The 26,008-nt window shown below is 47.7% G+C and overlaps 1 protein-coding gene across 1 annotated transcript in view; it reads left to right on the top strand.

Moving 5' to 3' along the window:
- DENND4A (DENN domain containing 4A) overlaps positions 1-25,282 on the top strand; it is a 110,824-nt gene extending 85,542 nt beyond the window's left edge. Inside the window, exons 22-30 of the mRNA XM_056865832.1 lie at positions 4,376-4,470; positions 9,920-10,095; positions 10,210-10,344; positions 13,454-13,664; positions 16,444-16,698; positions 17,269-17,386; positions 18,554-18,716; positions 22,166-22,230; positions 25,146-25,282. Of these exons, the coding sequence (XP_056721810.1) occupies positions 4,376-4,470; positions 9,920-10,095; positions 10,210-10,344; positions 13,454-13,664; positions 16,444-16,698; positions 17,269-17,386; positions 18,554-18,716; positions 22,166-22,230; positions 25,146-25,282 (1,355 nt within the window). The remainder of the gene's footprint in view (positions 1-4,375; positions 4,471-9,919; positions 10,096-10,209; positions 10,345-13,453; positions 13,665-16,443; positions 16,699-17,268; positions 17,387-18,553; positions 18,717-22,165; positions 22,231-25,145) is intronic.
- Positions 25,283-26,008: the final 726 nt, after the last annotated feature.

Below are 26,008 nucleotides of genomic sequence, written 5' to 3'. Positions count from 1 at the left end.
AGTGATTCCTCAGTGGAAGAGGCTTCCTCGGGAGGGGGTGAGCTCTCCTTCCCTGGAGGTTTTTAAGAAGAGGCTAGATGGCCATCTGTCAACAATGCTGATTTGAGGGGAAGGTCTTTTAAAATCTCCATTGTGACATAGAATTGTGGCATACTACAGTGGCAGTAGCAGCCTGACTAGCCCTGACTAGCCCAATCTTAGAGAGCCGGCATGGCGTAGTGGTTAAGAGCAGTAGACTGTAATCTGGATAATTGGGTTCGATTCCTCACTCCTCCACATGAAGCCTGCTGGATGACCTTGTGCCATTCTCTCAGAACTCTCTGTCTATGCAGATAAAGGCAATGGCAAACCATCTCCAAATGTTTCTTGCCTTGAAAACCCTACAGAGTCACCATAGGTCAGCTGTGATTTGACGGCACACGCATGCACACACAGAGCCCAATCTTATCAAAGCTTGAAAGCTAAGCAGGGTCAACTATGTTTAGTACTTGGGTGGGAGACCACCAAAGAAGCCCAGGGTTGCTACACAGAGGCAGGCAATGGCAAACCACTTCTGCTCATTCCCTTCCCGGGCTGGAGGCGAGGGGTCGAGGCCCGGCTTTGCCTGGCCCCGCGCCACGGGCGGTCCGCATCGACTCCGGATTGGCTCCTCACGCCCGAGGTCGGACTGGGAGGCGCTTTAGAACGGGGGCGGGGACAGCGGGCAAGCCGGCAGCGGTCGCCCTCAGGGCCCGCCTGCCCGCCCGCCCGCTGAAAAAGGCCCCCGAAGGCCGGGCCGCCACCTGCGGCGCCTCCCCTGCTCGGCCAAGAGGAGCCGCCGCCCCGGTTCTGCCCAGCACGCAGCCCAGCCAAGCGGCCTGTGAAGCGGCGCCGGGGAGCGGGAGTGGCCCGTGCAGTGGGGGGGGCGTGCTGCGGTGGCGGCCGGCGGGACTTGCGCCCAAGCAGCCCCCGGAGCCTCTGGGAGGAGGAGTAAGAAGGCTCCTGGCTCAGCCTGGGCTCCGCTGCAGCTGCCAGAGAAACGCAGCGCAGCACGGCCCTCTCTGAAGCCGCAGCGTGCAGGAACGCTGCGGCCCCTTTAAACCCCCTCTCGCCATCGGCAAGGGGAGGCGGGAGGCGGGAGGGAGGAAGACGCTTCCCCCAAGCCGGGAAGGCGAAGCGTCCCTGCACGCCGCGCGGCACAGCGCGGTTGAAACCTCTCTCGCCCGCCGCGGAGGGAGGGAGGGAAAGAGGGAGGGGGGAAGAAGAAGAAAAAGCCAGTCGCTCCCTCCCGGGGGCGGAACATGCGCGTGGGAGCCGATCAGGTGGAGGACTTTTGTGGACTTGGGGGGGGGGAGAGGTGGGAAGGCTGAAGCCCAGTCGCAGGGAGCCGGCTGTGTGTGTGTGTGTGAAGGCTTTTCTCTCTTTTCTTCCTTTTTCTGTCACTCTCCTATTCTTTCTCTCCTCTTTTTCTGTCTCTTTCCCCCCTCTTTTTCTCTCTCCTTTTCTTTCTTTCTTTCTTTCTTTCTTTCTTTCTTTCTTTCTTTCTTTCTTTCTTTCTTTCTCTCTCTCTCTCTCTCTCTCTCTCGCTCTTCTTTCCATGCTTCCTTTCTTCCTTCTTTCTGTCCTTCATTCTTTCCTTCCTTCCTTCTTTCCTTACTTCTTTCTGTCCTTCCTTCCTTCCTTCCTTCTTTCTGTCCTTCTTTCTTCCCTTCCTCCCTCCTTTCCTTCTTTCTGTCCTTCATTCCTTCCTTCCTTCTTTCTGTCCTTCATTCCTTCCTTCCTTCCTTCCTTCCTTCCTTCCTTCCTTCTTTCTGTCCTTCATTCCTTCCTTACTTCTTTCTGTCCTTCTTTCTTCCCTTCCTTCCTCCTTTCCTTCTTTCTGTCCTTCATTCCTTCCTTCTTTCCTTCTTTCCTTCTTTCCTTCTTTCTGTCCTTCCTTCCTTCCTTCCTTCCTTCCTTCCTTCCTTCCTTCTTTCTGTCCTTCATTCCTTCCTTCCTTCTTTCTGTCCTTCCTTCTTTCTGTCCTATCTTCCTTCCTTCTTTCCTTCTTTCTTTCCTTCCTTCCTTCTTTCCCCTGCAGATCGACCACAGGCTGCAAGCTGCGCCCCCCTGGCACCTTGGTTGCCTCGGCCCACCGCTGGCTGCCCTCCCACCTGGGAGGAGGGGGAAGACCTGGGGGAGCTGAGGCACCCTCCAAGCCTTCTCTGCATAGCCTCCCCTAAGGTTGCCAACCTCCATGTGGTGGCTGGAGATCTCCTGATATTACAACTGATCTCCAGCCAATAGAGATCAGTTCCCCTGGAGAAAATGGCCACTTTGGCCATTGGGCTCTATGGCTGTGCAGTCTTCCTCCCCAAACCCCGTCCTCCTCAGGCTTCACCCCCAAAACCTCCCGCCAGTGGTGAAGAGGACCTGGCAACCCTAGCTTCCCCCCCCCACACACACACCAGGAGATCTACGCCCGGTATGGCCCCCAAACGATGTTATAAATATGCAAATGGCCCTTGGCAGAAAAAAGGTTCCCCACCCCTGTTCTAAACTAAAACCTCAGTATTCAGGCTAAATTGCCGCATTGGCACTCGGCGATAAATAAGTGGGTTTTGGGTTGCAGTTTGGGCACTCGGTCTCTAAAAGGTTCGCCATCACTGTGCTATAGGAACAATCTTGGTGGAGAGGAGGAGTCCTGCTAGAGTAATAGCTGATCCCACTGTTCTGGTAGTGCACAGCTTTTTCCCCTTGGAGGCTTCAGACCACCAATTTCCCTCATCCCAATTTGGTTTAGACAGTTAAGTATCAAGGACGGGGAAGGGAGAAGAAATGGGTGGACTTCTCAGATGCTTTTTAGAGGAAGGAAAGAAATGTTTGCCACTAGACAAAGCACTAAGAGAAGGGGGCATTCTGGCAAGATGATTCCAGGTGATCCTTGCGTGCATTCAGCATGGTATACCCCTCCTTCAGGGAGCAGATCCATTCTGGGTCAAAGCAAGACAATTCCAGGTGATCCTTGAGAGCCAGTATGGTGTAGTGGTTAAGAGCAGTGGTTTGGAGCAGTGGACTCTGATCTGGAGAACCGGGTTTGATTCCCCACTCCTCCACATGAGCTGCGGAGGCTAATCTGGTGAACTGGGTTGGTTTCCCCACTCCTACCCATGAAGCCAGCTGGGTGACCTTGGGCTAGTCACAGCTCTTAGTGCTCTCCCACCTACCTCAGAGAGTGTCTGTTGTGGGGAGGGGAAGGGAAGGTGATTGTAAGCTGGTTTGATTCTGCCTTTAGTGGTAGAGAAAGTCGGCATATAAAAACCAACTCTTCTGCATCTTCTTAGCCCATTGAAAATGCTGACAGGAGATGTGCAGGAGCACGGCTCGCAGCAGGGCCAGGGAAGAGGAGGAACTCTTCTTCTTTTCCTCTCACCATGGGGTTTGTGGGTGGAGAGCCCGCCCCCTGTGCTTCTGTTATACCTCAAAAGGGAGTCTGCCAATCTTTGAGGACTAATAATTGCATGGGCCAGTTTTGACTTGGGTTGAAAACAACTTTCAACTTTTACTTGGGACTGTCTGTCTGGGTTTTGCGAGGGAGGCAATCCTGATTCACCCTAGGCTGGATCTGCACTAATCTGCCCAGGGAGTTTGTTAAAACTCCCTCCATAGCCAGAGTAACTAGAACCTTGGGTTTAGTTTCTGTCCTGTTGTCCTTTACTTTTTCTCTTCCTGACCTTTATTAATACAAATAAGGTTCCAAAGTTGTTGATTTAGGAGGGTTAGTTGAGTTTTGTTCCACAGCTGTGCTAGTGTTTGAGGCTAAGGTGGCTACTCCCAGGGGAGATTCCAGAATCCCTTGGCAGTCCTGCCTTCATAAAGGGACTGTGGCTGAGTGGTAGAGTATCTTTTTTTGGCATACAGAAGGTCCCCTGTTCAATCCCTGGCATCCCCAGTTAATGGATCTAGCAGAGGGTGATGTGAAAGACCTCTGCCTGAGACTCACATGAAGCTGCCTTATACTGAATCAGACCCTCTGTCCATCAAAGTCAGTATTGTCTACTCAGACGCAGCGGCTCTCCAGAGTCTCAGGCTGAGGTCTTTCACATCACCTGCTTGCCTAGTCCCTTTAACTGGAGATGCCAGGGATTGAACCTGGGACGTTCTGCCTGCCAAGCAGGTGCTCTACCATTGAGCCACGGCCCCTCCCCTCTGGAGAGTTGTTGCAATCAACCAAGGACGTACTCTTTCAGAAACCAGGAAGAATCCTTGTGGGCCTGCATCCTTTGCTTCTGCATCCTTTGGAGTGTGGACTCTGATCTGGAGAACCGGGTTGGTTTCCCCACTCCTACACATGAAGCCAGCTGACTGACCTTGGCATATAAAAACCAACTCTTCTTCGAGTATTCTTGTCTTCCAGGCTCTCTTTCAAAGTTCCCTTTGCCGGACAGATCAGACCTGTTGTCGTCTTGCAGTACAAGCAGTGCGAGCATGTTCCAGAACTACGCAATGGAGGTAAGGATTCCCTCTTTCTCAAAACGGGGGGAAACTGAAACAAAAAAGGTGGTTTTCTTGAATTTCCAATAAGTTACTTCAGGACACTGTTATACATCTAGATAATCTCTTGGCTAATAATCTAAAATCCTAATGTTTTTTTTTTTTATTTTATTTATATAATTGAAGGGGTACAGGAAAAAAAAGGAAGGGATTGAATATTGTGAGTATAAAAACAATACAATAATAAAAAATAAGCTCAATTGTATATTAAGAGAGATTCTCTATACTAAAAAAAACTATTACATAGTGTCATTCTGTTATTACTTATATTAGTATTCTATTGTATGAAGGTCTAAAATTACATTACTATTGTGTATAACAAATTGAATATTACATAACCGTCATGTTACATTCAATTAACTAGAATTCATATAGGTATAGAATGACATCCACTTATCATGGAATTGCTCTGTAGATTCAGTAGATTTTGAATTAATCTCGAAAGTCATCTTAGCCATGCTAGCATATTCCAATAGTTTTTCTTTCCAGTCTTCTATTTCGGGTATGTGGGTTTGTTTCCAAGTTCTTGCAAGAACCGTTCTAGCTGCAGTAGTAGCATATTTAAAAACGTCCTGAAATTTCGCAGGTAAATTCAGTGGCACTATACTGAGTAGATAGAATTTGGGGTCAAATGTTAACTTAATATTTAACATTAACTGAATTTCTTGATGAATTCTTTTCCAATATGTTTGTATCTTTGAGCATGTCCACCAGACATGAAAATAAGAACCATCAGTTGTAGGAGCTGCAGCCTGGGGTTGCGGGGTCCCCTGCTCCTCTGCTACCTCCCCCTGGTGAGCCAATGGAGCTTCATCGGCCTCAGACCATGCGGAGGGAGAATCTGAGTCACTTTCTCCCTCCGATGTAGCCAGCGTCTCCCCACTGTCAGCCGCCAGTAAAGGCGACACCTGACCTTCCTCCTCCCCGACCTCCGCTCTTATGGCCTTTATAAAGGTCTGGCTGAGCTCCACCTCCCCCTAGGCCCCGCCCCCCGAGACCTTATTAGGGTTGAGGGGCCCTCCTCCGGAAGCAGGTCGCCATTCCGGTCCTGCTTCCGTGCCTGCCTCCCGGCCGGTGTCCCCCTTCCCCTCCCCCTTGTGAGGTCTGAGGGGATTCCGCCGGCGCGGGGCGGCACGGGACTGCTGCGGCCTCGCCCGGGCCGCGCCCGCCCGCCCGTCAGCTGCTCTGCGGGGAGGCCCTCCCGGTGGCCCGCGGGGCCGGCAAGACCCCCGCGCACCCCTTGGCTGCCCGGGGTTCCAGCGCCTTCCTCCGTCCGTCGGTCCCACCCTCCCTCTCTAGGGTGTCGGCCGCCTCTTCCCTCCCGGCCCGCCCCCCCCGGCCGGGTCTTCCTCGCGGGTTGCTCCGTCTCCGGCCGCGGCGCCTGTAGGGATAAACACACGGACAGGTAAGGTGTCGACTCCCTGGGTGTCCCCCACCCCCTCCCAAGTCCTCCCCTCCTGCGGTGCCCTAGAGGCACCGGGGCTCCGTAGTCCCGGACGGACCGGGCGAGGGTCCGTCTCGGGACACCAGTATCTTGGCATTTCCAACAGGCACCTTTTTTTTCCAGGGGTAGTCATCTGGGAAAGCATATTAGGAGTCAAATACCATCTATAAAATGTTTTGTACCAGTTTTCTCTCACTTCTTGAGAGACGGTGTATTTCATTTCGGAAGTACAAAGTTTTTCCCATAAATCCATATTAATCATTTCTCCAAAATTTTGCATCCATTTTATCATATTGATTTTCACTTGTTCCTCTTCTGTTTCGTATTTCAGAAGAAGCTTATAGATTTTTCCTAATAAGTGTGAGTCATTTTTGGATGTTATCTGCTCGAATTCTGTTAGTTCACGAAATGGCTGGGGATAAAAACAGTCTTTTTGTAAATTAGACCTCAGTTGTAAATAAGTCAGCCAATTCAATTTTTGAAAGTCTTCTTGAAGATTGGTCAGGGTCTTAATTTCTCCTGTGGGCTCGATCATAAGATTATAAGTAAAATGGACACCCGGTTTTAATTTAACATCATCGTGATAAGCTTCAACTGGTGACATAATGGATGGTGGAGAGGGACTTATTCTCTTTTTGTGTTTCTTCCATACTCTCAGTAACGCTGTTTTCACATCGCAGTCTTCTGGTATTTTATCCTTTCGGATTTTCGTTGTAGAGTCCCACAGAGCTTTGTGGAAACCTTGTCCAAGGTCCGCTCGTTCTAAAATAACATGTCTGGCGTTAGGGCGCTTTATCCATTCTGTAATCCAAGTCAAACAGGCGGCATGATAGTATAATTTAAAATTAGGTAGTGCTAAACCTCCTCTTTTCTTTTCGTCTTGTAACACTTTAAATCTGATTCTTGTTTTTTTCCCGTTCCAAACGAATCGGTTAATTTGTTTTTGCCAACTTTCTATTGTTCTATCTGGAATTTCAATCGGCAAAAATTGAAATAAAAAGTTCAATCTAGGAAGTACATTCATCTTAATCGCCGATATCCTACCCAACCAAGAAATATTCATCTTTGACCATTGACTTAAGTCCTTTTCTATTTTTCCCCAGATTTTCAAATAGTTTGACCTTAAAAGTGTCTTATTCTGTGGAGATATATTGACACCCAAATATTTAACTGATTCCTTGGCAATCTGACAACCAGTAACTTCTTTGATATGCTTATCTTCATCAATTGTAGTGTTAAAGGTCATAATTTTCGTCTTTGTCTTGTTCAGAAAATCCTAATGTTAATGGAAGAATCCTTGCTAATTGTTCCTAAGGAGCCGATCATTACCATTCCAATGAACAATCATTGGTTCCTGCTGATAGACCATTAGAAGGGGGGAGTTGGGCAATCCATCATAAATGCATGTGTCGGCTCTATAAATAGATTAATTTGGCTGCTAATTTGTTGATTTCACAGTGCAGCAGAACCCGCACAGCTGCTTTTTCTTCCACCGAGGCAGCTAATTAATTTTTAGGGGCAGGGACTTGTCCTTGACTACATCTGCTGGCTGCTGGGAGATCTGTGTATGAATATATTAAAGCACTGAGAAGTCAGGATCAGAGAACTAAGCTCCAGGGTTTAAAGCAGGGCCACTTGTGAGGAAGGAATGGAAGAGGACACGCTAAACAGGGGACGCTTGCTGATCTGTGTATACCTTGGATGTCACTGCTTTGTAGTTTGGTAGGTTTGTGTGATCAAATTACATTGGCTCAATTGGCGGGAGCCACTGTGGCTCTCTGTGCATCTTTCTCACACGGATTCCCAGTTCAAACAAGGGTCTGGTTTTGATTGTCGCATTCCTTATGGGTTGTCGCAGGGGTAGGTTTAGGGGGCTCTTGCTGGTGTACCATCTCCCTGGCTTTCCTGCTGTAACCCTGGTTGAAATGGTGGAGGTGGTCTCGGGTTTGGGGGTTGAGGTCTCCCAGGATGGTAGTCCTGGATTGATTCCAGTAGCCATGCTGAGTCTCCCTTGTCAGGCTGTGCTCAGGACTTTACAGCCACCGTGGTAATCATGGAACTATCCTGGGTTGTAGAAGAAGAAGTAGAGTTGGTTTTTATATGCCGACTTTCTCTGCCACTAAGGGAGAATCAAACTGGCTTACAATCACCTTCCCTTCCCCTGCCCACAACAGACACCATGTGAGGTAGGTGGGGCTGAGAGAGTTCAGAGAGAGTGTGACTAGCCCAAGGTCACCCAGCTGGCTTCCTGTGCAGCAGCGGGGAAACAAATCCAGTTCACCAGGTTAGCCTCTGCCGTTCATGTGGAGGAGTGGGGAATCAGACCCGGTTCTCCAGATCAGAATCCACCGCTCTTAACCACTACACCACACTGATCCCAACACACACAAAAGGACATGTGATGGGGTTTACTTGTTTGCAAAGAGCAGTTCTGTGGTGGTCTGTCTGAACTGGAGCCCTTATAATGAGAGCCAGCATGGTGTAGTGGTTAAGAGCGACGGACTCTAATCTGTAAAACCGGGTTCGATTCCCCACTCTGCAGGAAGCCTGCTGGGTGATCTTGGGCCTGTCACGGCTTCCATGGCAGAGAGGGGATTTGAACCTGGATCTTCCAGATCCTAGTCAGCCACTCTGAAACAGGGGAGTCAAACTCAATTGTTACGAGGGCCGGATATGACGTAAATGTCATTTGGTCAGGCCAGGGCAAGCCTTGCCAGCCCAGACTGAGAATGGGCGGGGGGCGGGGGCTGACGAGCCCTCAGCCGACTCACCAGCCCAGATCAAGAGAGGGCTGTGTGGCTGGGCTCGCGGGCCAGGTAAGAGTTCTCAAGGGGCCAGATCTGGCTTGCAGGCTGTATATTTGACACCCCTGCTCTAACCCCTACACCACACTTGCTTTCTCTTTTATCATGAACAGAACATGGCCTGTTGAAAGCACAGATGGGTCTTGCGCTTCCCTTCCATGTGTGTAGATGTCCGATTAGGGTGGCCCTCCCTCAGAAATGAATGCATCTGTTTTGGTTTCCAGAATGGTCTGGTGGAATTTGTGAGTTTCGACAATGACTCTGTGAAGCTCAGGCATTCAACAGAGTTGTTCCCTGAAGTCCTCTCCCTCCCTGTAGAACAGCGACCACCCCACCCCCCCAGAGTGGGGCATGGGGTGCTGTGGTGCCTACCAAAGCGTTCCGTAGACCCTGCTTCCTTTTTGAGCCTTGGGAATAAGGGGACTGCTGGGGGACTGGGACAGGGAAATTGCATAGAAACCTGCCATGTGGAGGCCCCACTGGCGCTGTTCTGTGTCAGCAGCCGCAGAAACAGTGGGGAGGGGCTGTGGCTCAGTGGTACAGCATCTGCTTGGCATGCAGAAGGTTCCAGGTTCAATCCCTGGCATTTGCAGTTAAAAGGACTAGGCAGGTAGGTGGTGTGAAAGACTTCTACCTGAGACCCTGGAGAGTCGCTGTAGGTCTGAGTAGACAATACTGACTTTGATGGACCAAGGGTCTGATTCAGTATAAGGCAGCTTCATGTGTTCATGTGTTCCTTTTAGGGGAGGGGCTATGGCTCAGTGGTAGAGCATCTGCTTGGCATGCAGAAGGTCCCAGGTTCAATCCCCGGCATCTCTAGTTAAAAGGACCAGATAGTAGGTGGTGTGAAAGACCTCTGCCTGAGACCCTGGAGAGCACTGCCGGTCTTAGACAGTACTAACTTTGATGGACCAAGGGTCTGATTCAGTATAAGGCAGCTTCATATGTTCATATGTTCAAAACACAACCATACAAGCCTGCCTCCATGTGGAAAACACTTTTGATTGAACTAATGGGAGGAAAGTCTGTTTAGACTGGGGTGATGGTTGTGTGCATTCGGTTCGACTGTCACAACTGTGTTGCTCAAGACTTATTTTCGTCCTTGCTGAGGAAGGCGGAATTATTGCAGAGGGACTTTTAAACCAGCACTTCTTCACAGGTCCTCATCTCAAGCTGCTCACGTTGTCGAACCTGCGACTGTCTAGTCCACGATGAGGAGATCATGGCAGGCTGGACGGCAGATGATTCCAACCTGAACACCACGTGCCCCTTCTGTGGGAATCTATTCTTGCCTTTCCTGAACATTGAAATCAGAGACCTCCGTGGCCCCGGAAGGTAATTGGTGGTTTGTCCACTGGATTCTTGCTTTGAAGTATTTTCCAGTGCTAGTTGTTGTTGTGGGGGAAGGGAGAGATCTTCTAATCCCGTGACTGTTTATACGTTACATAGATATTTCCTGAAGTCCAGTCTGTCTTCAGAGAACATGCAACTTTCAACCCAGACTGCAAGATCCTGCCTCTCTGACTCCTCTTCAGGATGTACTACATGTCTAATATCTGCACAGGATGACTTGCATTCAAACAAGTAAACACCACACATTTTGTCTTGTGATTTACTTTTTACTCTGGGCTTGCTTGAAGCAATGTTACAGGTCTAACCATTTTTGTCTGTCCCATCCTCAAAGCCAAGTCTGGAAACAGGATGCTGAATTCTCGCTCTGAGAGTCAAGGCCATCTTCAGCTCGGGTTCTTGTGCTTGCTTATCTGGGAGGCAGGAAACAAAACTGTGGACCTTCCTGTGTCTGGGAGGAAGTAGCCCCTCCCCTCTCCTATTACTCCAGTTTTGTTTCCTGCCTTTGACGGGAGAGCAGTGTTCGTTTGTCACTCTACTAAAAAATAAGAATTTAGACCTAAAAATTATACTGATAAGTGCGAATTTGTCTAGTCCTTGTGTGTCGGTGTCCTTGTTGTCCCCACCTGTTTTCTGCCTTCTGCAAAAAAAAAAACTTTTGCGGCAAGCTTCGGCTAGGCGTTAAGTTTCCCCACCAAAACAAAATGGCGGAGGCCCAAGGAGACGACTATATCTTGTCCCAAGATCTAGTGCCGGGCTTACTCACCGCAGCTCATGGCTGCCTGGACAAGCCGTCCTGCAGTCATGCTTCAGATTCCCCCTCAGGGACGAAGCGCAAGCCTTCAAGTAACGTAAACAAGGGCTCTAAAAAAGCATAAGGGCATCGCAAGCGCAGGTTCTACCTCAGCGCTGAAGAGAAAGAAGAGAAATCAAGGCGAGGCTGCTAGCCTGACGCACAGGAAGAGAAGTGGCGTGCCTTCTAGCCTTACTGTTACAGCGGCCCGGGCTACTACGTCGGCTTCGGCCGATCTGCCCGCCCCGCTCCACCCAGAGTCTACCCGGGATGCCGCAACTTCAGCAGATGCAGATCTGTGCCACGGCGCATCCGCGGCGCATGGGACGCCTCAGGCAGCCACAACAGCCCACAGGAGTGAGCTCATGGCGGCCGCTCTCCCAGCGCAGCAGACACCGGCTCCGTATGTGGCGGTTAGCGCGGGAGAGGCAACGACGGCCGGAGAGGCGGTGGCGGCGCTTGGTAATGTTCAGAACCGCGCAATGGGCAGGGGAGAAGGGGGACTTTTAGCTCTTAAAGCAGAGCTCTTTCAGTTGGTACGCAGCGTTTTTGTGGAAGGGCTGCAGGCTCTGCAAGTCTCCCCGGCTCCGTCCTTACAAGGGGACGGGCTTACTCGAGAGGAAGGCACCTCGGGCAACCTCCAGCCCAACCTTCCAAAAGAGTGGGAGGGAACTCCCTGGCCAACCAAGGCGGCCAGAAAAGCTCCTCTTCCTTCAAAAACTATTGTGTCTATGTCTCCAGAATCTTCTGAAGACGAAATAGAGGAAGGCGAGTTTTCTTCAGGGGAAGAGACTCCCCCAATGGAGGAGAAACAGCTTAGGCTTTCCCCCCAAGATGAATTTCCATCTCTCTAAATCCCTAGCAGCCCTTGATCTGGCAGAGGTCTCAGAACCTCAGGATCCAGACAAACCTAGAGGGGCAAAAGAGTTTTTTCACAGACACAATATTCCTTCTAAAACCATACCAGTCCCAGATTACTTCTCTACGCTTATAAAAGCTGAGTGGGATAAACCTCTGGCTTCAAAGCAAGTTGCGGTTTCAAAAAAGTTTTACACTCTATCAAAACCATCTGCGCAGATGCTCCAGATTCCCCCAGTGGAGGCTCCTGTCGTGGCGCTTCACTCATACGACGTGGTAGCCAGAGACAGCGTGGGCCCTATTAAAGATCCCCTAGACAGGAAAGCAGAACTGGCAATTAAAAGAGCCCATGAGGCCTCTACACTGGCAGTTAGCACATCAATTACTCCTGCCCTTATCTCAAGAGCTGCCATAGTCTGGACAAGAAAACTTAACCAGCTGATTCCTGAGGACAACAGGAAGGCTCTGGAAGGGGTGTCCCGTGTCCTCAAGGCGGTCACATTCCTTGCTGACTCTAGCTTGGATACCCTCTCCTTTTCTGGAAACAGGATGCTGAATTCCATGGGCTGTGGCCTGATTTATTTATTTACTTTTATTATTTCCGCTTATTTCCCCACTCTCCCTGGCCAAAACCGGGCTCAGAGCGGTTTACAGAATATAAATGTCCTGTTAAATCAGTAAAAGTATTAAAACATTTTCAAAATAGCCCTATAAAATCATATCCTAGTTTACCTAAGGCACAGAGTGTAAGACACAAAACACAAACTTCAACTAGGCGAGCAGATGGAATAAATACCAAATTGAATAGGAAAAGATATTACCACAGTGGGGAGGTTAGGGAGGTCAGCGTTCATATATAGGGAACTGCAGCTGGCCTCAGCCATAGGTCCAGTGGAATAGCTCTGTTTTACAGGCCTCTTTGAGGTCCTGCAGGGCCCTGGTCTCACTATGGAGGCTATTCCACCAGGCAGGGGCAAGGGCAGAAAATGCCCTGGCCCTCGTCGAGGCCGGCCGGACACTCCTCGGGCTGGGGACCACCAAAAGGTTGGTACTAGCTGAACGAAGAGTCCTCTGGGAAACATACCAGGAGAGGCAGTCCTGCAGATATGAAGGTCCCAGACCATGTAAGGCAGTATGGCAGTTTTTATGCAGAACCTCTAGAGATCTACAGTAAAAATGTAAAGCATCGTTATTAAAACAAAAGGAAAAAAGCAACAAACATCACATGAAGCTGCCTTATCGTGAATCAGACCCTTGGTCCATCAAAGTCAGTATTGTCTATTCAGACTGGCAGCAGCTCTCCAGGGTCTCAGGCTGAGGTCTTTCACACCACCTACCTGCCTAGTCCCGTTAACTGGAGATGCTGCGGATTGAACCTGGGACCTTCTGCATGCCAACCAGATGCTCTACCGCTGAGCCATAGCCCCTCCCCTCAAAGACACAATTAAATTACTAATTAAACCTTTGAGCAGTATGATGGTAATCTAAGCTCAGAGGTGGGAATACTTTGGGGAAATTGGTGTGTGGGGAAGGTAAAAGGAATGGCTTGGAAACAGGAGCAAGAACCATGATGCATATTTCTGCTTCATTGTTAGACCGCAGTTCATTTCCTCCCTGCCTAGGATCTTGCATATTGTATGCCTGCCGAATAAATAGTTAAAGTTACCATGCTGACCAGTCTGTTATTTTCAGCAAGTCCAAACAACTTGACGCCCCCTGTGCCAGGAGCATTCAGATCCCTTCTGGAATAAGACAGGGGGCCACTAGGGATGAGCACACCAGTCACCCCCTGTCGAGGAGCATTAGCATCTACGGTCCCCTGGAGGCAGAGGCAAAAGGGAGCTGCAAACATTGCCACGTCGTCCCCACGGGGAGCCTGCCGACCACATTGCAGGGCACGGCTGTGAGTAACTGGTTCTGCTGTTTTGATTTTGCTGAGCTTGATTTTCATATCAGAACTTCTGTGAAGTAGGGACTGCCTTAGAATCATAGAGTTAGAAGGGTCATCTAGTCCAACCCCCTGCACAACACAGGAAATTCACAACTACCTTCCCCCACACACACCCCAGTGACTCCTACTCCATGCCCAGAAGATGACCAAGATGCCCTCCCTCTCATCATCTGCCTAAGGTGACAGAATCAGCATTGCTGACAGATGGTCATCTAGCCTCTGCTTAAAAACCTCCAGGGAAGGAGAGCACACCGCCACCCGAGGAAGCCTGTTCCACTGAGGAACCGCTTGAACTGTTAGAAAATTCTTCCTAATGTCTAGATGGAAACTCATTTAATTTAATTTCAACCCATTAGTTCTGGTCCGACCTTCTGGGGCAACAGAAAACAACACGGCACCTTCCTCTATATGACAGCCCTTCAAGTACTTGAACATGGTTATCATATCCCCTCTCAGTCTTCAGGCTAAACATACCTAGCTCCTTCAACCTTTCCTCATAGGACTTGGTCTCCAGATCCCTCACCATCTTTGTTGCCTTTTCACAATGGCTGCAGATAGTCTTGCTCAGAAACTAGCTAAAGGGGGATTCTCCTGGTGAATCTCATTTCATTTTTTAAATTTATTTTATTTTTGGTCTGATATCCTGCCCTTCTCCCGGCCGAAGCTGGGCTCAGGGTGGGTCATAACAAGTACAGCATAAGAACAATAAAAAGATACAAAATAATCTGAATTAAAAGCCAATCAACCTCCAGATTAAAAACAGATGGCACTCATTTACCAGCAGGGGCTGAGGCAGTCAGGGTCCCCAGCATGGTGTGGTTAAGGGCAGTGGTTTGGAGTGGGGAACTCTAATCTGGAGAACCGGGTTTGATTCCCCACTCCTCCACATGAGCGGTGGAGTCTAATCTGGTGAACCGAGGTGGTTTCCCCACTCCTCCACCTTGGGCTAGTTACAGCTCTTTCTGAACTCTCTCAGCCTCACCAACCTCACGGTTTCTGTTGTGGGGAGAGGAAGGGAAGGTGATTGTAAGCAGTTTGATTATTTCTTAAGTGGTAGAGAAAGTTGGCATATAAAAACCAATTCTTCTATTCAAGGTCTAGTAAAAACAGCAGGGGAACAGGAAGGGAGGCCAGCTATGTTGGAAAGCTGAAGCTGCCCTCAACCGTAGGCCTGGCAGAATTGCGTCAAGTCCCGCAAGGCCCTGGTCTCATTAGAGAGGGAGTTCCACCAGGCGGGAGCAAGGGCCAAGAATGCCCAGGCCCTGGTTGAGGACAGCCGGACACTCTTCGGGCTGGGGACCACCAGCCAGTTGGTGGGTGCAGAGTGCAACGATCTCTGGGCAACATGTTTGGAACATGTTATGAGCCCAGAAGAAAACATCACATCATATGAAGACTTTTAAAAAATTAATTATTAACATAAACCAGCAGACAAACATTTAACCATCACACTATTACATTATATATGGGACTTTGCAATTACATTTTTTAATAAATTAAAAAAATGAAATGAGATTCACCAGGAGAATCTCCCTTTAGCTAGTTTCTGAGCAAGACTATCTGCAGCCATTGTGAAAAGGCAACAAAGATGGTGAGGGATCTTTCCTATGAGGAAAGGTTGAAGGAACTAGGTATGTTTAGCCTTAGACATTTCAGTTATTAACTTCCTTGACTTATTCTGTATTCCCAATATACTTTCATATCTAATAATATATTTATTCTTAAACAAATATAACATAAATCTTTCTTATTCTTTTTTAATTCAGTTCTATTCTTAATTTTTAGCTATGTAGTCTTTTTATACCAATTTTTCTTGAAATTCTAAAATTGATCTCTTATGTATAAGTTAGTTTTGCCATAGTTGCATGTTATGTTAATTTATTCATCCATTCAATCAAATTTGGGTATTTCTCAGCTTTTCACTTTGTTGCATACATCACTCTTGCCGCCATCACCATATAGAAGAAGAGTTGGTTTTTATATCCCGCTTTTCTCTACCTTTAAGGAGTCTCAAAGCGGCTTACAATTGCCGTCCCCCTCCCCACAACAGGTACCTTGTGAGACTGAGTGAGTTCTGAGAGAACGGTGACTGGCCCAAGGTCACCCAGCAGGCTTCATGTGGAGGATTGGGGAATCGCACCTGGTTCTCCAGATTAGAGTCCGCCGCTCTTATCCACTACACCATGTTGGACTCCAAATTAGAGTTAACTGTTCATGTGGAGGAGTGGGAAATCAAACCAGCTTCTCCAGATTAGAGTCTGCTGCTCATGTGGAGGAGTGAGGAATCAAGCCCAGATCACCAGATTAGAGTCCACAGCTCATGCGGAGGAGTGGGGAATCAGACCCGGTTCTCCAGATTAGAGTCCACCGCTCGTGGAGGAGTGAGGAATCAAATCCGGCTCACCAGATTAGAGTCTGCTGCTCATGTGGAGGAGTGGGGAATCAAACCCGGTTCTCCAAATTAGAGTTCTCCATTATGCCACCCTGGCTCTCTTAACGATTTCATTATAATATTTGGTACATTACTTGCCAAGCGTCGATGATAAGTCAAGGAGGCGGCATCAGAGGAAACCTGGGCCTCTGTGCCCTGTTGTTGGCCCTCCAGAGCAGCCGGTTGGCTGTGGTGTGAGACAGGATATTAGACTACATAAACCACTTGCCCGATGCAGCAGGGCACTTCTGATGTTCTTAAGTTTTTCTTTTAATTTTTTTTTTCCTGATTGAACCACAGGACCCTTTGGGGCTGGAGTGGCGATTACCCAGCCCAGAGCCCATTACAGTCCCTTATCTGAGCCCCCTTGTCGTGTGGAAGGAGCTTGAAAGTTTGCTGGAGAACGAAGGGGATCACGCGATCACAGTGGCAGACTTTGTAGACCACCATCCCATTGTGTTCTGGAATCTCGTGTGGTATTTCAGACGCCTGGACTTGCCCAGTAATTTGCCAGGATTAATACTGTCCTCTGAGCATTGTAATAAAAATTCAAAGGTAGGAAAAGCTGGGTTTCTGGATTGGGTACGGCACCTAAGGGAAAGAGCAAGAGTCCAGTAGCACCTTAAAGACTAACAAAATTCCTGGCAGAGTGTGAGCTTTCGTGAGTCACAGCTCACTGCTTCAGATACAGATAGAATGGGAGTCCATCCTTAGAGAAGAAAGAATACAGACATCCAATAGTATTAGCATGTAAATGTCAATAGCAAGTAAATGACATTAGCAGGCTTAAGTGTGATATTCAGAGGGGTAGTAGGTGTGGAGAAATCAGCATTGGTAATGAGACATGAATTCCAGGTCTCTGTTTGGTCCAGGAGAATGCATTGTCCTGAGCTTCATTATTTGCAATTCAGCAGTCTCTCTTTCTAATCACCCTTTGAAATCCCTTTGTAAGAGAACTGCTACTCTTAAGTCAGCAGCTAAATGTCCTGGAAGGTTAAAATGGAGTTTGCGTTTGCTCTGTCACCTAATGGAGTTTGCTTTTTCACCTAATGGAGTTTGCTTTTGCTTTTTCACATTTCCTGTGCTTAAATTCACAGGTGTGTGTTTTGTGTTCTTCCTACTCAGATTCCCCGAAACTGTATCTCAGAGGACAGCAAACACGTTCTCATTCAGGTGTTGTGGGACAACATGAAGTTGCACAAAGATCCAGGCCAGCCTCTTTATATTCTGTGGAATGCGCAGAGTAAGTCGTTTGCATTAGACGTCTGGAAATAGCCTGCTTTGTAGAAATAACTCTTCTCCCATTCCACCGTCTCAGCTTCCCCATCTTGAAGTGGGAATATTGATCATGCCTCTCTCTTTGTCTTGGCGGGTCAAAACCACACTCTTGTGTTTGAGAGTGAATGTTATGCTCAATCTTGCTAAGGCTGTTTTTTTTAAAACCATTTGTGTGTGTGTTGTCGTCCCCTTTTTTTTTGGTATGTGTGTGTTCTATACAGTCGTTTCTTAGCTAACAACATACCTGCCTGGGCACAAATTTATTTTCTAGCCTGTCTGTGTAATCTGTTAACTTCTGTCTAATTTTTTTCCCCTCGAGATAAATCATTGGAGTTGTGTTGGTGGTTTGCACAGTGGCTTGTGGAAGGCATCTCAGTGAAGCCACAACCTTTTTCAGCCTTGGCTGTTAATACCAGTTTAGTTACTGCTGATATGCTGATGGCCAGAGCTCTCCTTGGGTGGCTGGCTGCGCTTCCTTTTTTGTATCTCTTTATTCTGATTAAGGTTACAACATTAAAATTGTACAATATAACAATAAAACATGAAACCATAAACCTATTCCTTAATTTTAAAAAGATGGTCACCGTATATATAAAGTTCCCACTGCAGCAAATGATGCCAACCACAGGACAACACAGCTCAAAACTGGGTCGGCTGTCCACCCACAATAAGTTGATCGTAGACTAAAAAAGAGGGTGGGAGGTGGGGAGTAGGGAGGGCAGTACTGATGTCACCTGTGGCTGTCCTCAACCACAGGCCTGGCGGAATACCTCTGTCTTACAGAGGTTACTAGGCAGAGCATTACTAGGCAGGTTACTTACCTGATGTTACTAGGCAGAGCATTCCGCCAGGCTGGAGCCAGAGCTGAAAAGGCCCTGGCCCTAGTCAAGGACAGCCGCACACTCCTCCAGCCGGGGACCACCAACAAGCTATCATCAGCAGAGCATAATGCTTTTCAGGGGTATACCAAGAGAAGCGGTCCCGACAGTTGACAGCTACTCAGTTTGATTTAGAACCAGATTGAAAGGTATCCATATTTGTATGTGTTAGCTGTGTTTTGTTTTTGCCCTGGGGCTTCTGTCATGGTGGTTCTTTAATATTTGTTTTTTGTTTTTTCCCCCAATTTCCCCAGCTCAAAATTACCCCATGGTTCGCTTACTGCAGAATGACGACAGTTCGTTTAACCACGAGCTTTTAAGAAACATGGTCAAGAGCATTAAGATGAACGACGTCTACGGCCCAATGAGTCAGATCCTAGACAGACTGAAAAAGTGCCCACAGATGAAAAGGCAAAGGTAGGGGTGTATTTGTGTGTGATGTGCCCTTCCAACTTACTGTAACCCTATGAATTAACGACCTCCAAAAAGTCCTATCATTGACAGCCTTGCTCAGGTCTTACAAACGGAGATCTGTGGTTTCCTTGGTTGAGTCAATCTATCTCTTGTTGGGTCTTCCTTTTTTCCTGCTGCCTTCCACTTTTCCTAGCGTTATTGTCTTTTCCAGTGACTCTTGTCTTCTCATAATGTGACCAAAGTATGATAGCTTCAGTGTAGTTCAGTGGTTCCCAAAGTGGGCAGTATTACCCCCTATGGTACTGTGGTGTGGATTGAGTGGCCAGGTCAACTAGACCATCTCTGGGTCTAGGCCAATGGTTCCCAAAGTGGGCAGTATCACCCCCTGGGGGCAGTGGGATTACCTAGGGGGGCACTAAGAGGCAAGAGCTGGTACCACTGGATCAAGTTCATCAGTTTTGTTGAATAAATTTCAACTGAAAAGTTGTAATTTGATTTTGAATAGATTTGCAATTGTTACTGTTTTGAAATGTTATTGTTATTATCTTCTTTAATGAGTCATGCAAACCCCTATTTTGAATAATGCTTTTTATAGGATAGGGTAGGGGGCTCTGGGGTGGAGTTTGTGGAACCAAGGGGGCGGTGGCCCGAAATGTTTGGGAATCACTGGTGGTGTCAATGTAGTTTCTGGGGAGAGTTCAGGCTTGCTTTGATCTAGAACGTGTTGCAGTCAAAAAGAGTATGCAAACTCACCTTGTTATGGAGAAGAAGGCGTTCATCCCTCCATACGGCGCACCAATCCTTGGTTTTGCCTAGGACAGGGGTCGGCAAAGTGCGGCTCCTGAGCCGCAAGTGGCTCTTTGGGCCCCTGAGTGCGGCTCTTCCCTTGTGCAGGCGCGCAGGTCGCGAACGTGGGTCGAGACGGGGGGCGGGGGGGGGGAATGAGACGAATACCAGCATGGCAGTACCAAAAGGGGGCGGGAGAGAGTCTGCGCAGGAGGCTCTCGCGTGACAAAGTAGCGACAACATGCCGCTGATGCTGGCGGGCCTGCTGTGGGGAGAGAGTCTGCGCAGGAGGCGCTCGCGTGACGAAGCAGCGACTGCGTGCCGCTGATGCTGGCGGGCCTTATGTGGGGATTGGGTTTTTTTTAAGCAGCGGAGGAAGCGGCCACCGTGTCGATATTTGTACGGTAAGCCCAAGTTTTAGGATTGGGAGGGGTTGTGACGGAGCATCCCAGCCTCTAATTCGCATTGCGCCAAAGGACGCGCGTCGCCCGGACGAGGAAGCCCCGCGCGGCGCCTTTCTCTCCACTCTTGAGGCCACCCACAGCCCGGAGGGGAGGGGGAGGCAAAGAGCGAGCTGCCCCGGCGGCTGCCACCTCCCCCTCCCTGCTGCATGGGCCCTCCTTCCTCTCGGGCTGGCAAGGGGAGCGCAAGAGCGCGGCGCTCCCTGCAGTGTAGAGGGGGGCTTGCCAACGATGGAGGGGCCTAAGCCCCAAGGCGCCCTCCCTGGCCCCGCATTCGGCCCCACGGGGCGCCTTTCTCTCCACTCTTGAGGCCGCCCGCAGCCCGGAGGGGAGGGGGAGGCAGAGAGCGAGCTGCCCTGGCGACCACCCCCCCCCCTCCCTGCCGCGCGGGCCCTCCTTCCTCCTGGGCTGGCAAGGGGAGCGCCAGAGCACGGCACTCCCTGCAGTGTAGAGGGGGGCTTGCCATCGACGGAGGGGCCTAAGCCTTGAGGCAGCCTCCCTGGCCCCTCGGCCAGTTCACAGAACAAGTGGTCTGCTTTGAAAGACTTGGAGAAGGAAGACATGATGATTTTTAACACCTGGAATAGTATTCCTGACTCATATGATCAGTTGAAAAAACTAGCGTTTGCTGTTCTTTCCCTTTTCGGTTCTACATATTCATGCGAGCAAGCTTTTTCAAGCATGAACCTTATCAAGAGTAAATTGAGAAGTCGTCTTATTGATGAGAACCTGGAATCGTGCCTAAAATTAAAAACAACAACATACAAACCTGACTTACCCAAACTTTCCAAGGAGATTCAAGGCCATTGTTCACATTAAGTGTTTGTCAGTCATTGTCATGATTTAATGTTATGGATACGTTACTTACAATTTAATTTTTATCAATAAATAAGATCATTATTAAGTATGATGTCAAGTTTTATTCAGTGTACCTATAGTTTAATTAAGACTTAAAACTTTAATTAAAGTTTATTAAGTTAATAAACAGTGTACCTACCTATATATTTTAAGTTTAAAAAAATTGGCTCTCAAAAGAAATCTCAATTGTTGTACTGTTGATATTTGGCTCACTTGACTAATGAGTTTGCCGACCCCTGATGTAGTGGTTAAGAGCAGTGGACTCTAACCTGGAGAACCAGGCTTGTTTCCCTACTCCACCACATGAAGCCTGCTGAGTGACCTTGGGCCAGTCACAGATCTCTCCAAACTCTCTCAGCCCCACCTACCTCACAAGATGCCTGTTGTGGTGGTGGTAGGGAGAGGTGATTGTAAGCTGCTTTAAGACTCCTTACAGGTAGAGAAAATCAGGGTATAAAAACCAACTCTTCTTCTTCATGTGGAGGAGTGGGGAATCAAACCCAGTTCTCCAGATTAGAGTCCGCCGCTCTTAACCACTACACCATGCAAAGCTGCTTCTCCTCCTCCTCTTTTTTTTGTGGCAGTATTTACCGGTGCCATGTACTGACACCTTTAGGAGGGCTCTCCCAAATCCTGAGGGGGGAATTAGTGAAAATCATTCCAGCTTTATATATGAATACTGGCACCTCTCTCTTTATTTTTAAACAAAAAAAGCACTTAACTTAAGCAGAATGAAGAAAGCAATTCCCTCTCCCCGAAAGTGCTACCATCTTTTAAACATCTGTGAATTGATTGTGATTTTATCCTGTCCGTGCATGGGACTCTCATGGTGTCCTACCCCGCTGTGGTCTTGTCTGCCCCATGCCCCCATAACTTCTGAATGGGGACAGCACCAGGCTCTTCCGGATCTTTCACTGGACTCCTGGAGCTTAATTCAACCACTAGCAGTGTGGCCAGTGCTGAATGCTTATTATCATCTTGTTTAGGAAAGCAGTAATTACTGTTATAAAAATGTTATGAAAGATCACTTCTTTTTGAGTGTGGTGATGAAGAGTTCCAGGGTTAACCAGAACACACTACCTAGATCAGGGGTGTCGAACTCATTTGTTACAAGGGCCAGATAAGACATAAACGTCACTTGGTCAGGCCGAGCCAGACCATGGCAGCCCAGATCGAGCGGGGGGTGGGTGGGGGGTCGATGGCTGCCCCAGCTGGTTCACAGGCCAGCTAAGAGCTCTTAAGGGGCCAAATTTGGGGCCATGTGTTAGACACCCATGACCTAGAGCTAATGTAGGACCTGGTACAGAAGAACTAACACATAATGCTTTCTAATTGTGTCTTTTTTAGGAGTCTGTACAGAGAAATATTATTTCTGTCTCTTGTGGCTCTTGGAAGAGATAACATTGACATAGGTAAGCCGCCTGTAAAGTTGTGTTCTGCTAAGTGTGCATAAAAGTGGTCACTGCAAACAGTCGATTCAGAAGTTGTAAAGGACATTTGTAATTTGTAGCTGACTCGCCAACCCTATTAGAATGAAGTGCAAGCATTTAAGCCAAGTGATGTCCCTTGTCTGAAATGAAGCTTGTAAATGGCTACTACTCACATGTTGCAAGGAAAGTTAGGCCTACAGGCAAGGAGGAAAGGCCGTTTTAATTTGGGTTCTCTGTTTTTCAAGTGGGTTCTCAGTTTTTCAAATGCCACAAATTCCATGTGTATACACTGGCAGGTGGGCTAGTAAGCTTCACGAAGTAAAGTGAACATACAGGTGGCTCATATGGAGCTCCATATGACTCACATGTATGTTCACTTTACTTCGTGACTTTTCTGCATGATTATTTATACATTCTTCTCTGACCTTTTGCCACAACCACACAATTGCGTTTCCTCTTCTTCTTCTGGCATTTGTGGTCTGTTTCCACTTCTGCTTGACATCCAGAATTGTTATGTTGTGTGGTTTGCATGCCTTTTGTCGTACGTTGTTGTATGTTTTATAATATGTTGAAAAATAAACAAATTTTTAAAAAAAGAAAAGAAAGAAACGACATAAATTCAATGTATTCATAAGACTTGGACAACTTTACCAGTTTCCAACATTGCATAGAAAGTAGAAAAGAGCAAGAGCCCAGGAGCACCTTAAAGACTTAACAAAATTTCTGGCAGGGTGTGAGCTTCCGTGAGCCACAGCTCACTTCTTCAGATACAGCTAGAATCTACCCTTAAATAGAGACATCTCTACAGGATACCCAGGTTTCCTCTCGACAGAAACAACATAAATTCAATGTGGCTTGGCCAATTTTACAAGTTTCCAACATTGAATTTGGGGACTGCAGATGACGGTTTCATCTATGCCTCCTCAACTCAGATTCATCACAGCAAGGCCCTTCTTGCATCTTTATTTCCTTGTGGTTTGTAATAATTCCAGAGGGTAAGCCATGTTAGTCCTTTTCAGCAAATTAAGCAATCTTGTAGCATCTTTATATGCCGACTTCCTTTACCACTTAAGGAAGAATCAAACCGGCTTATGATCACCTTCCCCTCCCCACAACAGACACCCTGTGAGGTAGGACGGGCTGAGAGAGCTCTAAGAGAACTGTGACTAGCCCAAGGTCACCCAGCTGGCTTCATGTGGAGGAGCGGGGAAACCAACTTGGTTTACTGGATTAGCCTCTGCTGCTCATGTGGAGGAGTGGGGAATCAAACCCGCTTCTTCAGATTAGATCCACCACTCCAAACCACTGCTCTTAACCACTACACCATGCTGGCTAACAAGATTTTATTCCAGCCTAAGTTCTAGTCCACAGAAGTTTACACTGAAATAAAATCTTGGCAGGCTTGAAGGTGCCAGAAGATTTTAGTGTATTGCATATTGTGATGTTAATAGGACAGCGGATGCAACATTAAGAAACATTGACATCCCGGTTTGGGAAAGCCCGTACAGTCCTCAGGCTCCCCAGATTTCACCCCACTGGCACTGAATCTATCCCCCTCCTGTGCTTACCCCTCCGCAGCACGGTGGGCAGTAGTTGTGGGGACCAGTACCAATTGTGCCAAAGCAGGAGTTCACACAAGACAAACCTTCTTTTCCAAAATATGTATCTGGACACAGTTCATTGCAGAAATTACCCCGTGGAAGCCCTGTTGAATGGGAGCTGCAGACGTAGTGTGTGTGAAAAGGATCTTGGGGTCTTAGTAGACCAAACACTGAACATGAGTTAGCAGTGTGATACAGTAGCTGAAAAGGCAAATGCGATCTTGGGCTGCATCAGCAGAAGTGTAGTGTCCAGATCAAGCGAAGTGCTGGTATCACTTTACTCTGCTCTGGTTAGACCTCACCCAGAGTATTGTGTTCAGTTTTGGACACCACAATTTAAAAAGGATGTAGACAAGCTGGAACGTGTCCAGAGGAGGGCAACAAAGATGGTGAGGGGTCTGGAGACCAAGTCCTATGAGGAAATGTTGAAGGAGTTGGGTATGTTTAGCCCTGAGAGGAGAAGACTGAGAGGAGATATGATAAGCATCTTCAAGTACTTGAAGGGCTGTCATAGAGAGCAAAACTTCTTAAACTGTGGGTCACGACCCTATATGTAGTAGCATAAATGAATGTGGGGGTCCCGAAAAATTTGGCAACAGTATAAATGTCTTTATGATTTATTATCGGTAAATGTTTGATTTGTATATCTATTTTATATAGCTATATATCTGTGGTATCCTTGACATATTTGTGATGGCCTATGGCTAAATGCAAATAAAACCATTAATTCATATACCTATATACCCGGGGTCGCTTAAAAAATTATTGGGCGAAAAGGGGTCGCGAGTGGAAAAAGTTTAAGAAGCCCTGATATAGAGGGTGGTGCTGAGTTATTTTCTGTTGCCCCAGAAGGTCGGACCAGAACCAACGGGTTGAAACTAAATCAAAAGCGTTTCCGTCTAGACATTAGGAAGAATTTTCTAACAGAGTGGTTCCTCAGTGGAACAGACTTCCTCGGGAGGTGGTGAGCTCTCCTTCCCTGGAGGTTTTTAAGCAGAGGCTAGATGGCCATCAGTCAGCAATGATCATTCTATGACCTTATGCAGATGATGAGAGGGAGGGCATCTTGGCCATCTTCTGGGCATGCAGTAGGGGTCACTGGGGGTGTGGGGGGGAGTTAGTTGTGCGTTTCCTGCATTGTGCAGGGGGTTGGACTAGATGACCCTGGTGGTCCCTTCCAACTCTATAATTCTAAGAACTTCCCTGCTTCATGGAAGCAGTCATGACCAAACTAGAATGCCGGTGCCTCCGTGGGCCTTTATAACTGTTAGGCTTTCTTTTTTTCCATTCCTGCAGATGCTTTTGACAGAGAGTACAAAATGGCATACGATCGACTTACAGCAAATCAGGTCAAAAATACCCACAACTGCGACAGGCCTCCAAGTACGGGAGTCATGGAATGTCGGAAGCTTTTTGGGGAGCCATACCTCTGAAAAGGAAAGATTGCTGCAGGGTCCATATGTTTTTTTAAAAAATTACTTCTCAAAGGCTCTTCACTTTCTCCATTGAAAAAGGCACCCTCTTTTTCTTTTTCCTTCTTGGGGCATTGGAATTTCTGGGTTGCAGGGAGGGCGGAATAATACTGGAATGAGTGGTGTGTAGCAGGCCAAAGATAGATCTCTCCACCTTGATGTTGTCTACAAACCATTTAGTGGAGAAAACTGAAGAAAGCATAGGCAGAAACGGACCAAGACCATGCACTAGAATTAGCATGGACAAAATAAGCTTTGCAAAACTGTTTACATTAAGAGGTCAAAGTGTTACTGAGCGCAAACCAGAGTTGTATAATAACAGATTTTAAATTATTTATAGTGAGTTCGTATTTTTTTAACTTTTAAAAATTGTTATATTGAATTCAGCGCTCCTGTTGCAAAAGCAATACTTTTCTCCACCCATGGAATATTGCTGTTTATAACAACTGATCTTTTCTGCAGAAAGCCCTTCTTTTTTTTAAAGTAGTATAGAAATTTCAGTACAGCCCTAGGTGACAATTGGGTTATACGTATTTACTATCCACACACACACCCCATAAACTTAAGACTGCAAATTTTAGCTGACAGGTCTAGCGAACTTGTATGAAGCTTCAATTATTGTTTGGCATGCTACCGTTAGGCATCTCAAAGCAGCTTACAATCACCTTCCCTTCACCCCCCACAACA

The sequence above is a fragment of the Euleptes europaea genome, chromosome 20 (genome assembly GCF_029931775.1).
Source record: "Euleptes europaea isolate rEulEur1 chromosome 20, rEulEur1.hap1, whole genome shotgun sequence".
NCBI lineage: Eukaryota > Metazoa > Chordata > Lepidosauria > Squamata > Sphaerodactylidae > Euleptes > Euleptes europaea.
Note: the sequence above shows the minus strand (reverse complement) of the source record. Positions and strands in the feature narration are given on the sequence as shown.